A 15,667-nucleotide genomic window follows, 5' to 3' on the forward strand; every position below is an offset into this window, starting at 1 on the left:
AAAAGAACTGAGTATAGTACATCTAAAGAAATTTTATTAACTTAATAAAAGCTTTAATAAAGTTATTTTCTTGCATTTTTTGTTCTAAATTTAATTCAGATGCTACTTAATCACGTTAAAGTTCGACATACTTACCCTAAAAAGTATTTCTAACTCATGTAATTTGAACAAGTGGTTTGTGTCATAACTTGAAAGCCTCTGACTATATGTACCCACTGGGCTTGGCCCATGCAGACCTGCCTACTGCCAACAGCTGTAGTGTGCTGTGCCTGACCAGGAGATGTGCCTCAGGGCATTTGATTCAAGCCTGAAAATGATTTTGACTGAGAGGGTGAAGGAAACTGCAACGTCCTCTTTAGTTTATTTATTTTGTGCCCCAGATAAACTCCTCACTGAAAATATTTGCATTCTTCCTTCCTTCCTTACCTTAAGCTACATGATTGACTAAAAGAAGTACTCAGGAAGAAGCACTGTAAGCCTAAACTAACTAATCTACAGCCTGACTGTAAATAGCTATGTCTGAAGGACTGTATTGGCTGATAGTAATCCACTTGCATGAAAACATTAATAAAAAAGATGATTTTGAAGTCTATGTTTCTACTTCCTCCCTTAGTTAAAATCAAATGAGATTATAAGCAGAAATGAGTAAAGTGAGAAAGGATGAACGAAACTGCTTTAAAACTGTCAATATTTGTTTCATTCCTTGTTTGCACCTGTAAGTGGGTGGGTTGTCTTGCACATACGTGTTCACAAAACACAAAGCTTATTGCACCCACAAACGTTTCTGTTTCACTTAGTCTGTTTTTAATCTATCTTGGATGTGCTTTTCAAGCTTAAATTGTAAAGCAGTCCCGGTTATCTCAAAGGAGGATAATACGTAAATTGCAACTACCCCTCTTCAACTCTAGCACTGCCCATTATACTTCAGGATCTCTGTTCTTTTTGTCAGCAGATTGCTTTGGTTTGTTCTGGTGCATTGTAGGATGATAAAAAATCATGCATTCAGATCTTTAGTGATCAAGCGATGGTTACCGAACTAAATCTGAGTAATTTCCATTGCTGTCTAGGTCCTTAAAGTCCTCTGCAATATTAGATAAAAGTTCCCTTCAGCTCACTGTAGGGTAGGACTATCATTATATGACAGCATACTCAGATACTTGATAAAGTTTTAAAGTCAGAATTATTAATCAGTTGCTGGAAAGCGTTATGTAGAGATGAGATCAGCAGTGGGACTTTCTGAGTGACATCATGTGGGACTTAATCTAGATTTGAGAAGAGCATTTATGTAAATGGAAACCACCTGTAATTCCAGAATGAGACACCAATAACTTAGCTGGATGTAACTAACATATCAGCATCTGTAAGCACATCCAAGCAATCCCATTTTTTACTGAAAACGACTGAAAATTGGCACGTATATCCTGTTGTTAATGTTCTTCTTCCTTCGGTGTCACTGAATTTGCCTGCTCTTCAGTTGGTGAGCCTGTGTAAATCAACTGGGCTGCGATGTATGTTCTGGCATTGCAGATTTGCCAGCAGTTAATGAAACACCTTAAGTACTGGTGACTCAAACCATCTTTTCTGCCTGATGGGAGAAGGCAAAATTTCATTAGTTGTGTTTCGTTGGTGTAATAACTTACTGAATAGGTGTTTGATATATACAGGACACCGACTATGTATTGTAATCCACATTGAATCTCTTACCTTTTTATGATTCATATAAGTGCAATTTAATTAGCAGATTTTTCACTTCTGGTTCATGTGCCATTAGGTTCAAGTCTTGTTTGTCAGTACCATGGATAAAATGCTATTAATGAAATCATTCTTGCATAGAAATGATCAGGGTTCATCTGCAGTACCTAGTTCTTCAGAAGCAGATTCCTTTAATTGCCCTGTGAGGGATTTTGCTTACATTGGTCAAAACTGCTTGCAAGATTGATTGCAGAAGCTGTAAGCGGGAATACAGTCTCCTGGAAGAGGGAGGGTTTTTGAACTGTTCATTTCTGTTTGGAAATGAGTCAAAAATAGCAGTGAGGACATACTGAAAGTTCAATGGCTCTCTAAGAGTTTATCACAATATACATGTTCTCCTATGTTGCTACTTTTACTTCAGGTCATTTGTGAACTCTTAACAGATGACTCCTACTTAAGTTGTATGAATTTTCAGGAAAGAAGAATAATTTCTTTTCTAACAGATTTGACATAGATGCTTTTAAAGGTGGAAGAGCCTATGCTGGAATTAGGAGATGAGTAGCACATTTGGCTTTACCAAAGAGAAAGGGAAGCTGGACATTATACCGTAATACTGAAGAATCTGGCCTTTTTGGTCTGTGGGACCTATAGGATTAGGTAGAGTTTGAGTTTAGAGAAAGTTCTTGAACTATTAAAGACATAAGTAAGAAGTATGTTATGAGTATTATCATCTAGGCTTACTGGAAAACCGCTGCACTTTGAATTTACTTGAAGCTGTCATGTGGCTTTCCAGGGTCTTGTGGTGGATGTGATGTTTAAGTAAACTGTAGCAAATGCTGCAGAGAAACTAGTGGGGTTTTGTTTGCACTGGTGAAGAGAGATTGTGGAAACCTAGAAGTGTAAAAACCCAGGGAGAGAAACAGCAATTACTACAAAGTAATTACTAGTGGAAACCCAAGAAATAAATGTATGCCTCTTCCCCTCAAATTTTAGAGAAACAATACTCACAACAAATTAGAGATACCATATATGTGTGCAGTTTAGAAGCAAATAGGTAACTGACTGCATTGTACCATTCAGAACTGCTGTACTGGACAACAGGTCAGGTAAAAAAACTCCTCTTGCCTGTTTAAATAACTGTTTTGGACTGAAGCTTGAAGTGAAATTTGAAACCAAGTTGGTGAAAAATAGGCCTCATCCCCTGTAAAATGTGTAACCCTATGGATGGTGTAAGCCTCTTATTCCTGAATGAAAACTGTAACCACTGAACTACAAAACTGAACTTGGTCTGGCCCAGCGAGTCTTTGTGCTCTCTACTGCTTATACAGTGAAGGTAGGACACTAACACAAACCCACTGTTGCTGCCTAAGTGAGGTAAAAAATCCTTGCTCAAGGATTACACCTGTGATTAAAATACAGAGATACTTCTGAATTTGGTGTTCTGTTTCATACTATTCATACAATTACTATAAATTCCTGTGACATGCTTTATGGTAGGTTGGTGTTGCACTGATTTGTACAAATGATCTGCTGATGCCACCTGTTCCTGATGATCATTTGAGGCTCAGTGACATTATGCTAATGCTGACTAACGAATCTTAAGAAATGGAAATTAATTTGTTTAGAGAAGGAGGAAAAAAGAAAATAGAACAATCCAGTTAAGTCTTCAATAACCATATTTGAGGTATACGATACTTTCCCACCATTGTGTGCAGTGTTTTCTCTTTATTTAGTTTCATGATGTTTACTGTTTGTCCTTCGGAGTACAGGAAGGTGTGACTAGCTTGTGCCTTTGTCTGCTTTTCTCGGTATTCATCTTTCTATGATGAAACAGATATTTAGACCTAGGAGTGGGGATAGTATTAATTTGCTTGGAATGTTAGCTTTGTGGTACCCGAAGTGAAGGTGAGAAAACGTCCTGGAAACTCAGATACTTCAAAGGTCTCTTGCTTGTATTAGTCAACTGTGAAATGAATGTACCATGGTTTCTTCCCATTGTCTAGCAAATGAGGTTGAATCTGGTGATAGAGTGGTCATCTGCATATGAAGGTATCTGCCTTGCTCTAATGTGGCATCTTTGTAGCAAAAGTGTGAATTGTTCTGATGGCTGGTCAGGAAGTTAATCCTACCAGAAAGGTGAGAGGGGAGCATACAACATTTTGAACAACACCTCTGTTTTTCTTAAAACAGTTTAAATGACAATGGAGAAGTGCTTTAAAGAGCAGTATTTTTCTGTCATGCTTTTGAGTTAGTTATATGACAAAAAGCAAGGAGTTCTAACAAGTCTGACTGGGAAGTGGCCGCTGTTTCTTCTGAATTATGTCAGCTTTGTGTTCGTATCAGGCAAAAGGAGTTACTGGCTTTTGTCTTCAGAATGTGAGTCGTTCTTGATAGTACCTTAGAGGAGGATTTGTTTTTTCTTAGTTTGTGTACTGGTAGTTAAAAAAAAAAGGTAGTTTGATAAGCAAACTATAGTAGGACAAAAATGAGAAATTTGCAAAATTGGTTTATTTCAGAATGTTCTTATATTAATGTTCTTTCTACTGCATTCCACAGCATTAACATGCAGCACGTGATATTTGTCTTCCCAAGGATGGGCCCTTCTTTTCATGGGCCTAGTGAAGTTTAAAGCTAAAAGTCAGCATATTGTGTACTTGGATTTAAGTAACTTGTGCTACATTGTAAATATTTTCATGTGTATTTTTATAAAATCACCCTTCAGGGTATTCATGCTTCTTTCTGAGCACATCACAAAGGTATTAGTGGCATGAAACATGTCATTAAGTTCCTAATTTATTACACCTGACAGGTTTAGTGATACTTTGAACTTCAACTTGGTAAAAAAAAATTTTGTATTTTGTATTGTGATCTGGTATTGTAAAATTATTTTACTTGGAAGAGATTATATGTCTTGGGAAGTGTTAGAGCAAGATTGAAAACAAAACTTTTAGATTACCACTCTTCCAGAAATAATTGATGTTCCATATTAAGACAGATTCTAGTGGATCATCTCTTCCCAGATTAGGGAGTTCATTTGAAGTGAGGAGGTGCTCCTGCTGGTATTAAACCATGTGTTGTGCTATTTACAGTCAAGTGGAAGTGGGATAGCACCAAGGAAAAAAAAAGTTGTAAATGTGCTTTTTTTCAACCTAAGCCAGTTGCTCTGAGCAGAGACATTGATCTATAGATTTCCATAACTACATTTTTTTCTGTCTGGGCCATAGCTGTCATACCAGGCACTGGGATAAGAAAAGAGTTATTTTCTGATGCCAGTGGATTTTCCTGCTCTTACAGATTTGACAACAGTCATGCCATCAAATATTTCAATATTTGGAAAAAACAAATGTATTTATCAGCAAGTTGTCACGCTAAAAAAAGTAAAACTCAGTTTGGGCTGTGGACAGGAAAGACTTCAGAAGTGTAATGCTGCTCAGAGAAGGTTTTTGTATAGGGCTGTTTAGGAGGTTACTGGCTAGGTCATCCCTAGCCCTCATTCCCATCTTAGTGGTTGCTTCTGTCTCTGAGCAGCACTGCAAAGGCAAGTGTTTGGAAAAGGCATCTTAAGGTAGACCACAGAATTTATATCTTTAGATTTGAATCTTGTGTTGAAGACACTCACTATAAAACAGAACACTCACCATAAGACCCGACACTCACTGCTTTACAAATTGGCACTGTGTGCTCCCACAGGCTGCAGAGCGCAGGTCACACCCTTCACGTCGGTGTGTCTGTTTATGGTGGTATTGTCATTTGTGTAGACCACGTGAAGGTGCTTTTAGTCAACACCTTTTCACAAAGTTTTAGCTTGTTTTTTGTTTGTTCTTTTTTTCCTGACTGAGCTGGATTTTGAGAAGTAATTTGGTTTAGAGTATACATGAAAAAATGAATGCCTGTTAAGGTATTTGCTAATTTTAAAACAACTTGAGAATTTGCAGAGGATAAAAGGTTTGTAATTTATAAATTCCTGTATGCATTTTCCATTAGTTTAAAAACTTTTTTCCATTTTTGTGTCAGGTAATTCGAACTTCATGACTGTTGTGTTGTTGCTGTATAAAATGTCATGTGGACATGTCTGCTTAACCCTTTGCTGTTCACTGTGGTGGAAAACATTGCGGCTGTTTACATTATAATACAAGCTTCATCTTAACTTGTTTTCTGCTTTGATCACTGCTAGTTTTAATCACCACTGTATTAAAAAAATGCCCTTGTCTTCTGAGAAAGTTGCATAACTTACAGAACTGAATGGTAACCTTAGAGGTGTGTGATAGCAGAGTGCAATGGCCATTTGTATGTCTCATCCCTTTGGTGCTGTGAAAATTGTGCCTTACACATTATAGACTTTATGCCTGCTGAACCAAGCTTGTTGATGATTGTATAGTTGTCTGTATAGTTCCAAAAAACTAGTTTACTTACTTCAAAATTAGTTTACTTAATTTTACATAAATATTTACAGAGAAATTAGAGAAGGGTTAGGGTTACAAGGGAGGGGGGGATTTTGTAATATGTTCCATAGTGTGATGTTTAACTTGTTCTAGAAAAAAGAAATGTTGGATTTTCATGTTCTGAATTTATTTCTGTGTCAAAAAAATTTTTACTAATATGCTTCAGTAATGAAACTTTTGACTTTCATATTTCAGCAAAATTCCAGCATTTCTGAATGTGGTGGATATTGCTGGCCTTGTGAAAGGAGCCCACACTGGACAAGGCTTAGGAAATTCCTTCTTGTCTCACATTAACGCCTGTGATGGGATCTTTCATCTGATGCGTATGTAAACTTATTCATCTGTTTTCTCTAGCATAAGGACAGCACTGTTGTACTCTAATAACTGTGGAGCAGATATCCATTACAATTTTAACCTTTACCTTTCAATTCAAAGTCATCATGTTTTGGGTTTTTCCAACCAAGATGATTCTCATCCTCTGCTATATAACATGTATGTGTTTCTTCATAAGCATTGTACTGAAGACTTAAAAAGGAACTGGGTTTTTGGAAATCTGGAATAATTGTTTGTTATTTTCTTCTGCCAGTAGTGCAGGGCAGTTTATTTAGTTTCTTAAAGGAGGAAGAACAGAATGTGATAATAAAAGGATGAAATGGAAGTAGAAAATGAAAATAGGGGGTTAGTAGCAGATTCTGTGATTCTGTTCCTCACAGGGCAAGCCTCACTTCTTTCCTTTTCCTGATGTCTATGTGACTTGTATTGAGTCTTAAACACCCCCTTACACGTCCTTCTCCATGTGAATTCTGAACATTTCTCAGTTACACCAAAGGTTTTGATTCCCTTTGGTCACCTATTACCACAGTGTAGAACTGGCCTTCAGAGTCATTTTAACAGCAATTACAACCTTGGACTTAAAATCTCATTGAAAGTGTATGTTGGTTTGCAAAATATACTTTGAGTATTGGAAAAGGTTTCTGGTCAGAAAATGTCAAGCCTCATGTTTCTGCAGATTTGAGGAAACTGGACACCTTTGTTGTTGTCTTTTTGGTTGGTCACTATGCAGGGAGTAAAGAAACAATAGAACAAAATAAACCAAAAAGGTAGAAATACTTTTTATTTGGTGATTGGTGCAAAAAATTCTTTGGGCAGGGTGTTTCTAAAACAAAATCAATACTAATATAGTAATACATCAGTCTAGTTTAAATATTTGTGACTACCCAAGAACCATTCCTACAATAACACTAGAAAAAGGGGGAGGTGAAGATGAGTTTCCCCGAATACACCCTGTCCTGGGATTGATACTGTTTTGCCAGATATGATAAACTTTTTATACTTGCTCTGTTTTGATACTTGTATCATAAATGCGTGTTAAGGAACAGATTGATACAATAGCCATTGGAGAAGATGGTTCTTAATCTATATGTTGAATAATCCTAAACATTTGGTTCAGGTAGCTATTATAAGGGATGACACCATTTGTATTTTTCATTGGGGATTGCAAGAGGAATGAGATTATTGTTGTGGGTGTTGATTGCCTAATAAACACAAAGCTCTTTCAAAATACTACTTAGGGATAATAATAATAATAAAGCTGATGCAAAATTTTATGCTTGAGAGATATAAAATTTCTTTTTGTTTCCCCTGTGAAATGCATAGTAGTTCTACTTTCCCCAGATTACTAAAAAAATGAAGATTTGATACTAAAAATAGTAATAGTCCTCTGGTAAATAATTTTTTTAAAAAAGAATCTATTAGTTCTACAACACAAACTCTAGTTAAAACCTAGAACTCACTGAAGTTTTCAACACACCATGGTAACTTATAATATAAAAATGTATAAACCTTTTTAATATGCTGTAATGTTTTTACACCCATCCATCCGTCAGAATATTTTCAATGAGTCTATGTCATGTCTGGAGCTTGCATGGTTTCTGTTTGATTATATAAACTACCTAAGCTGCTTTTGTAAGTCCTTAAACTTTCCAGATCCTGAGAGGATGAAGCTCCTTTGTTGCCTTTTGCCAGGGTTTGGTCCAAGTTCTTAATGAACTGTGTATCTTTGGGAACCAGTGCCCAGAAAGCAGCTGTCAGTTTTCAACCTGGCAGGTAGGCAATAAATACTGAACCTCTGCAGCCACATAAAACTGACTTAAATGGGTTACCAAGGCATGCTGCTCCTGTGCAAGGAGAATAAGCAGTGGGCTGGAAGGTGAGGCTTGTATGCCAGCAAGCTGGAAAGGAGGTGTTGCTGAAGAGGAAGAGAAGATGACAATGATAACATGTTTGTAAGAAGAGCTGTACTAGGAAGTGATCTGGAGACTCTGCATTTTCAAAGCATGAAAAATTTAGTGTTTGTTTTCACTAAGGTTTTGATTAGATCTGAATAAATTTTCACCTTTGAGCACTGAAAGTGTTGCTCCCTGTCTTGATGTTGTTGTGGTATATACTTCTGCTGCCCATGGTGATGACCAGCATGGGAAGCAGAGTCCTTTGGAGAACTGGTCTTTTTCTTGTTGATGAATGCCAGGCAGGAAGTCAGAAGCAGGTCATTGTGGGATTTGTGCTGTAAACTTCAAGGTCTGCATGCCTGAGTTTATTGAAGAAGGGCTTGTTTGACTTAGCTTTGTTCTGTTGGTATTTTTGCAGAAAGAGTTTGAAAATTAACTCACATTGTATTAATTAAGGTAACGATAGGCAAGGAAGTGGCTTGCTAGGAATGGAGAGATTTTGTTGAGTATGAGCCAAACTTTGGATATCTCATCAAAGGTATTTTATAGTCTTAGGCTAAAGGTTTTGATCCTCTTTTCTTTATTTGTTGAGGATGTGTCGAACTGTATTTTCTTTAGGACAGAAGGTTTATTTGTGTTTATTTAGCTGCCATAACAGAATACACTGTTGCTACCTCTATGGATGGCTTTTGAAGAAACCTGTTGCCTATCAGTTTATCCACTACAGAGCACACAGGTGAGCTGCAGCTGTAGTACTTTCAAAGTAATTATAGTTATGTTTTTGTTGGAACTGTGGAAGTTCTGTGTGGTGTCTACCCAAACTGTTTTTTGCATGACATAAAGCTGAGGAGAAATGAAAACTGTTTCCGTGTGGCAAATTCTCTACTTTCCTTACTTCATTTAGAAAAAGACAGTAATTCCACCTTGAAATGGCTGTGTATTTTCAGCCTTCAAATTTCCTTATCCCATGTAGACTGTACTTTCTCTGACAGACATGGTATTCATTAAATCAATAAAAACATTGTTTTTATGTCTAACCTGTATTTTAATATATGCAAAGAAGCAGGCAACATCTGTGAAAACAGCACATGGTAGGGTAATAGGAAAAGTAAAAGGAGAGGTAAGTTTGTGTTGAGCACCGCTGTATTTTTGTACATGATTAGTAACAATATGAAGCAGATTCTCTTACCTCAGCAAGCAAGGTGGTTAAGTTTTCATACACAGAATAAAGCAGTCCATTTTGGGGGTTTGATACCTCCTGTATATTTTTTTTCTATTAAAGTGCACAAACTGAAAATTATTTACTGATATTTAAACTAAACCATTTGATTTCCATACGCTTAAAAAGAAAAATTTCAGATGTTATCCCAGTTTCTTTGGGGTAGGGGTGTAATTTTCTTTTGGCCAAATCCAGTTATCAAAACCTCAGAAAGATATACTTCCTTACTTATTGGCTGAGTGAAGGGGGAATTTAATTTTAAAATGGTTGTGTGTCCTGGATAGTGGTGTCTACAGCATTAGTACCATAGTAACCTTATACATGCTTTAAGGTAGTTACAGCTTTGTTCATCTTCCAAGTTTCACTGTTTAATTTGAAACATTTTTGACAGTTGTGTTTTCTGTGTTTCAGGTGTATTACAGTTTTTACTGAGGCAGCAATGTTTTTGTGGTTACAGAAGGGAGGCTATTTGAAGGTTCTGATAGTGTTTTTTCCAAATTTCATGGCTTTAACCACCTTTCAACTTTTATGGCAGATCAGTCACAAGTACTTGTAGAAAATTACTTTCTTTGTATGGTGGACTATAAATGGCAAACTTGTTACAAGTGTAAATTTACAAATTGCTCCTAAACAATGCTTCAGTGAAGAAAATGGTAGATGTCAGTATTTAGTCCCTGCTATAGCTCTGTCAAGCTTTTAAATGTACTGGGTGTTAAACAACCAGAGCTCTTCATGTTTTTGAGTTTCTCTTCCCGCTGATATCCTGCAGTCCTAGTTTTCTAGAAAATATGTTTCACATTTTTTCTCTTATTTTTAGTTTCTTTAATGAAATCCAGTCTTTTCAAAGTTACAGAAATGGGGAAGACATTTGTCTGTAAAAGTACTTTGCTATCAAATGCTTCTTTTCAATTAATTAAAAAAACATGGGGGTTGGATGCCCAATGTTAGGAGTAGGGCAGGCAACAGTGGGTTTTGTGGAAGAACTTGAGAGCTTATCTGTGTGCCATCAGCTGGTGTCCCAGTCCTGCAGAGGGACATGCGAGCTGCCTGTGCTGACATGGTGCTGGGGGAGTGTGGCAGGTAGGGGTGGGAAGCTCCTGCTCTGCCTGGAAGTGCTCTGACTTTACAGCAGAGGAGCTGCATCTCCTTTTAGGAGCAGGATGGGGAGTTTGGTAACTGATAATCTGTGAAATCTTGTTCTTTGTGATAAGAGTGAAAGAACCATGAAGCTGGGTAAACATCCCCTGCGGTCTTATAGAAGTGACTGGTGTGACCAGTGTGAATTGGTTCCTAGAAAGCCTTAATTGTGCTTACTCCAGTTTAATGTCTGTTAAAACTGGAAATGTTTAGTATGCTCCCTGGTTCTGCTCCTTCAGGGGTTTAGGTAACTTCTAAACCTGTTTGCCATTATTGAAGACTTTGATAGATATGAATCACATCAGCTGAGCGTAGTTTATTCTTGTTTGAAATAAGCACTAATCAAAACTGAGTTTGACAATATTTGTACTGATTTTTGCTCAGCATTTAAAATCAAGTTAGCTTGATTATTTTTTTTTATCAGCATGAGGGTTAATGGTAAGTCACAGTAATACTGCCAGTGTTTTGATTTGCCTGTAAAAATCAAAGATGTGATAACTAAGTTATTTAACTGAATAAGATACATCCTCTTTTTTGACCTGATTTTTTGACTTTCTATAAAAATGTGTGTATTTTCTATATAAAAATGCTAATCATTCTGTAGCTTTTATATAGCTGAGGCATGATGCATTTTTTTCCCCCGTGTTCTCTAAGAAGAAATCATTGCTTCTCCTGGAATCTGACTGCTACAGAGAGGAGGCATGTGAGGATATCACTTAGCCACACTCCACTGCACTAGCATTTCAGTGAGCAAAGTATGAGTTACACCTCATCCCTTCAGCATGTGTGTTCCATGCATTGGGAATCACAGTGGCTCTGTTTATGCAACTGTAGCTTGGCTATGTCACTGCTAATATCTGAAACTGTTTTTTCATTTTTACAGTGTGTCAAAAGTCACCTTGAAATGATGTAAACATAGCTGTCTTACAAATATTTATTGTCTTCGACATATTTTGGTTCAATTTTTTGAAGATGGTTTGTTTTTGGTGTATTTTACTAAATGTAATTGCCACTTGTTAAAAAAGGGTTGCTCATTTACAATACAAACCTTTCACTGCTAAGCTAACAGTTTAAAAATAGTTTGCACATATTAAACTTGTTAGTGTTATGCAGTCAAGATGTATTGCTGTTTGCTATTGAGTAGGTGATCGTTCTTACTGAGATTTTCTCTTCCTTCTTATTTGTTGTTAGAATAACTAAATTAAAGCTTAATAAAATATTTGGAGTGGCTCAGAGTTCAGCTAAACTTTTTAGCTGGCTTTCAGTTACTTCTCTATATTAAATGAAGGGTTTCAAATTAAAGTGGTAGTTGTGGCTGTGTATTAACCTGATGCTTGGGGTTTTTTGTTTGTTTATGGGTTTGTTTGTTTGTTTGTTGTTTGTAAAATATTGTATAGTGTTTTAATTCTGAGAAAAGGTTTTGCATGGGAGATATTTGTGATCACAAAGTTGTGAAAATTGCATTCCTCTATTCTTTTTAGCAAAGTTATCACCAAAAGTGAAATAGTTTATATTAGAAAGACTATTTTTGCATTGTATGTTGCAATTTCAGAATATCAGGTCACAGAAAAAACCCAAACCCTTTGCAACCCTCTTGATACTGTACCACGTTCTGTGTGGTAAAACAGGACTGGGAACAGTGCCTTCTCAAAGGCAATGAAGTTAAGTTCTGAAGCAAACAACATTATAGAGAGAAATTCTATATATGTACAAGTCTTCATTGCCCCTCTAAATAATGTGAAGTAACGAAAAGGAGACTGAGGGGAGACCTCATCGCAGTCTACAACTTCCTCATGAGAGGGAGAGGAGGGGCAGGCACTGATCTCTTCTCTGTGGTGACCAGTGACAGACAGAACCTGAGGGAATGGCTTGGGGTTGTGTCAGGGGAGGTTTGGGTTGGATATTAGAAAAGGTTTCTTCACCCAGAGGGTGGTTGGGCACTGGAACAGGCTCCCCAGGGAAGTGGTCACAGCACCAAGCCTGACAGAGTTCAAGAAGGGTTTGGCACCTGGTGTGACTCTTGGGGATGTCCTGTGTAGGGCCAGAAGTTGGACTAAATGATCCTTGTGGGTCCCTTCCAACTCAGCAGATTCTGTGATTCTGTGAAAAGGAAGCATGTTTGAATAAAAACTTTTTTTTTTTCATTTTTATTTATTTGGACACAGAATTTGGTTTGAGGCAAAAAAACCTCTAAATCCACAAAGTGCCCAATAAAGAAGGGATTTAAAGGGTGAATGATTCATGGAAGACAGATTTTCAAGAAGTACTGCCTTTACGCAAGATTTATTGCAGGGAAATGCAGTTGTCATTAGTGTCAGGTACTAGCCTTAAGCCATCTTGGAGAGCTAGTGCTGTTGTCTTTTTCATGTGCCTATTCTTCAATACAATAACATAGGAAGAGACCTATGATGAAGGTTGATGCTCAAAAGCAGTTGTCTGCTGATGTAGTCTATTTTGTAGAAGCACCTGAAGAGCAGAAAAGAACCTTCTGTGTGCTTTGCATAGTAGTACGTTATAGTCCAAAATGCTGATAGTGGAATCAAAGGACCAGAATGGGATTCTTGTGAATCTTCTGACATGTGGTTTGAACTAGTACTACCTTGAAACCTAAACCTGCAAGAGGGAGGGAGACATTTTGTACACCAGCATCCTGTTTGATAGATCACTGCCAGTGCAGGATCAACTAGCTTAGTTTGGCCAGTTATAAAAAACTTTTAACTAATCAGATTTTTCACGTAGGCAAGAAGATAATTACTGGAAGGGCAGTAACCTCCTAAGCTGAACAATTGCAGAAGAACTTTGCAAGACCTGTTGTTCTTGAGCACAATATTAGTGTGTTTGAGATCTAGGAATTCACGTTGTAAAATCACTCTCATCTTCTATTGTGTTGCTGGTGTTTCTTTCCCTTTGGTGTGTGTATATTGACAAAATTTGTGAGCTTGTACCTCAGAGCTGTTTGCAGTGTGCTGCTTGCAGCTTTGTTTCCCACAGAGGAGTGAATTTGTTTTCCTGGGCATGTGGGTGCACATTGCGGAAAAGGTGCTGGAAAATTGTCATCACTCCAGTGAGTTAGCCTTTGTATTTATCGAACAGTAAATTACATCGCCAGGCTGAGTGAAAGTGATACCTGAGCTTTAATTCATACTCCTCTAAGGCCAGGTAACTACAGTTTAAAGCACAAAAAAAACTCATGTAAGAGTTTAAATAGGCTTTATTTTCAAATTTCTCACAAGTAGTTGTTGTTCTGAGGGCTGAATAAGCCTCTCCGAATATATGGATATTAGGAGCAAAAATTTATACATTGCAGGTTAGTACAGTTTTAATCCCTGATAATTAAATAAATGTCTCTCAAGGATATACTTTACTTCTTCAGAAAGGATGAGAGCTGTGAATGTTCAAACATTTTGTAACTAATTAAACACTCCAAAGTTTGTTTTGTGTTGAGGTTGCCTCTTGATGTCACTAGTTGAATTTTGATTGTATAGTACCTATGAGGTTTCATTTCAGTCTCAAATATTGTAAAGTCTGTAATTTTAGTTAATTACTTATTGAGAAGGAAAACTATTGTTCTTGCATTCTTCTCTAGCCATTATTGAAGTTTGATAATACTAGCATTGTTAGTCTCACGCTAATTGAAGTTACAGTGGATTTTGGAGGCCTCTTTGTCATTCATCTTTAGCATAATACCCTCTGCTTCTCTATGTCCAGTTTCTTTTTTGTATCAGAACAGATGAAAACATAAAAATTTCTTGTCTAAAGGCCACCACCCTTGCTGGAGTAGCAGCATCTAATGCCATTCTATTTATAGATGGAACTTGTTAAGTTTCCTCAGCAGGGACTTAAAGCTATGACCTCGTGGACCAGAAACAGGAGAGCTGCCTACTGAGCTACAAGGGCAATCTCTCAATTCTAAAGAATACATAGAAAATTTCTAATATACTGTACTGTGAGTCATAAAGTACTTGACCAGTAAACCACCCCCCCCTCCAAGAATAAAGACTAGGCAGGCTATCTTTACTGAGTCATTGTTATTATTTGACCTACAACTACTTTTATTATAGTTCTGCATGTGATTTGGAAGTGTGTAATTGCTATTTGGGCAATACAGATGAGTTTTTCTCTGTAATACTTTAAAGAAATTGTCAATGTGTGATGGTGTTGGGGAGTTCAGAGGACTATTTCTGAAATGCATGTTTGAGTGGGAGTCTTTACTGATGGTATAGAGTATCCTGGCTTTTTAAAGGTGATGATTGGCTGTTCCATGGACTTTCTCAAAAGCTTGAAGGGAAAAATACTACAGATGGATTTTGGTTTTTTGGCATTTGTTTGTTTGGTTGGTTTGGTTTTGGTTTTTGGTTTTTGTTTTGCTTATATGAAATGTGAAAGCCTGTTTTCCTTTGGTCGGAGGAAGGCTACCTCAGAAAAGGTAAAATAACAGTTCTTTGCCAGACTATAGGAACAGAAAAGGTAAGTGACTGATCGTTTCACTTTAATTAGCTGCAGTGATTGTATCAAAAAGCCGAGTGGTCTGTAAACTGAGAATGTTTTAGCATCCCTTTCAGAAAGTGGCTTTCTCAAAAGTGCATTCCTCAAATGATATAGGGACTTAACTGCTTTTTGTAGTGGGTTTTTGGGTTTTGTTTTTGGTGCAGAGTCTTAAGGAAAATTTTAAAATAGGTCCCTAGAAGCACTTCCAATTTAAACAAAGATGGCTATGCTTCCTAATAGACTGGGCATGGGCCTGTGCTGGATTTGTAGACAGCAGTAGAAGTTAACTGTTGGTGCTCAGGGCCCTTTGTTGCTCCACAGTTGAGTATAGCAAGCAGATGTGCGAGTGGGTCAATATCAAATGAGCTGATGTCATTATTTCTGAGGCTGACGTGACTTCGTATTAAAACAGACAAGGAGCAGTTGCAGAAGTGATTGTGATGCATCATCTGTGGGAGTGG

The 15,667-nt window shown here is 37.2% G+C and overlaps 1 protein-coding gene across 2 annotated transcripts in view; it reads left to right on the plus strand.

Annotated features, from left to right (window-relative positions):
* The window catches only part of OLA1 (Obg like ATPase 1), a 119,133-nt gene that overhangs the window by 25,738 nt on the left and 77,728 nt on the right, over positions 1-15,667 (plus strand). For both annotated transcript variants that reach the window (XM_018071884.2, XM_018071883.2), the window contains exon 4: positions 6,330-6,457. In XM_018071884.2, the coding sequence (XP_017927373.1) occupies positions 6,330-6,457 (128 nt within the window). The remainder of the gene's footprint in view (positions 1-6,329; positions 6,458-15,667) is intronic.

The sequence above is a fragment of the Manacus vitellinus genome, unplaced genomic scaffold (genome assembly GCF_001715985.3).
Source record: "Manacus vitellinus isolate BGI_N305 unplaced genomic scaffold, ASM171598v3 scaffold_20_pilon, whole genome shotgun sequence".
Lineage (NCBI taxonomy): Eukaryota > Metazoa > Chordata > Aves > Passeriformes > Pipridae > Manacus > Manacus vitellinus.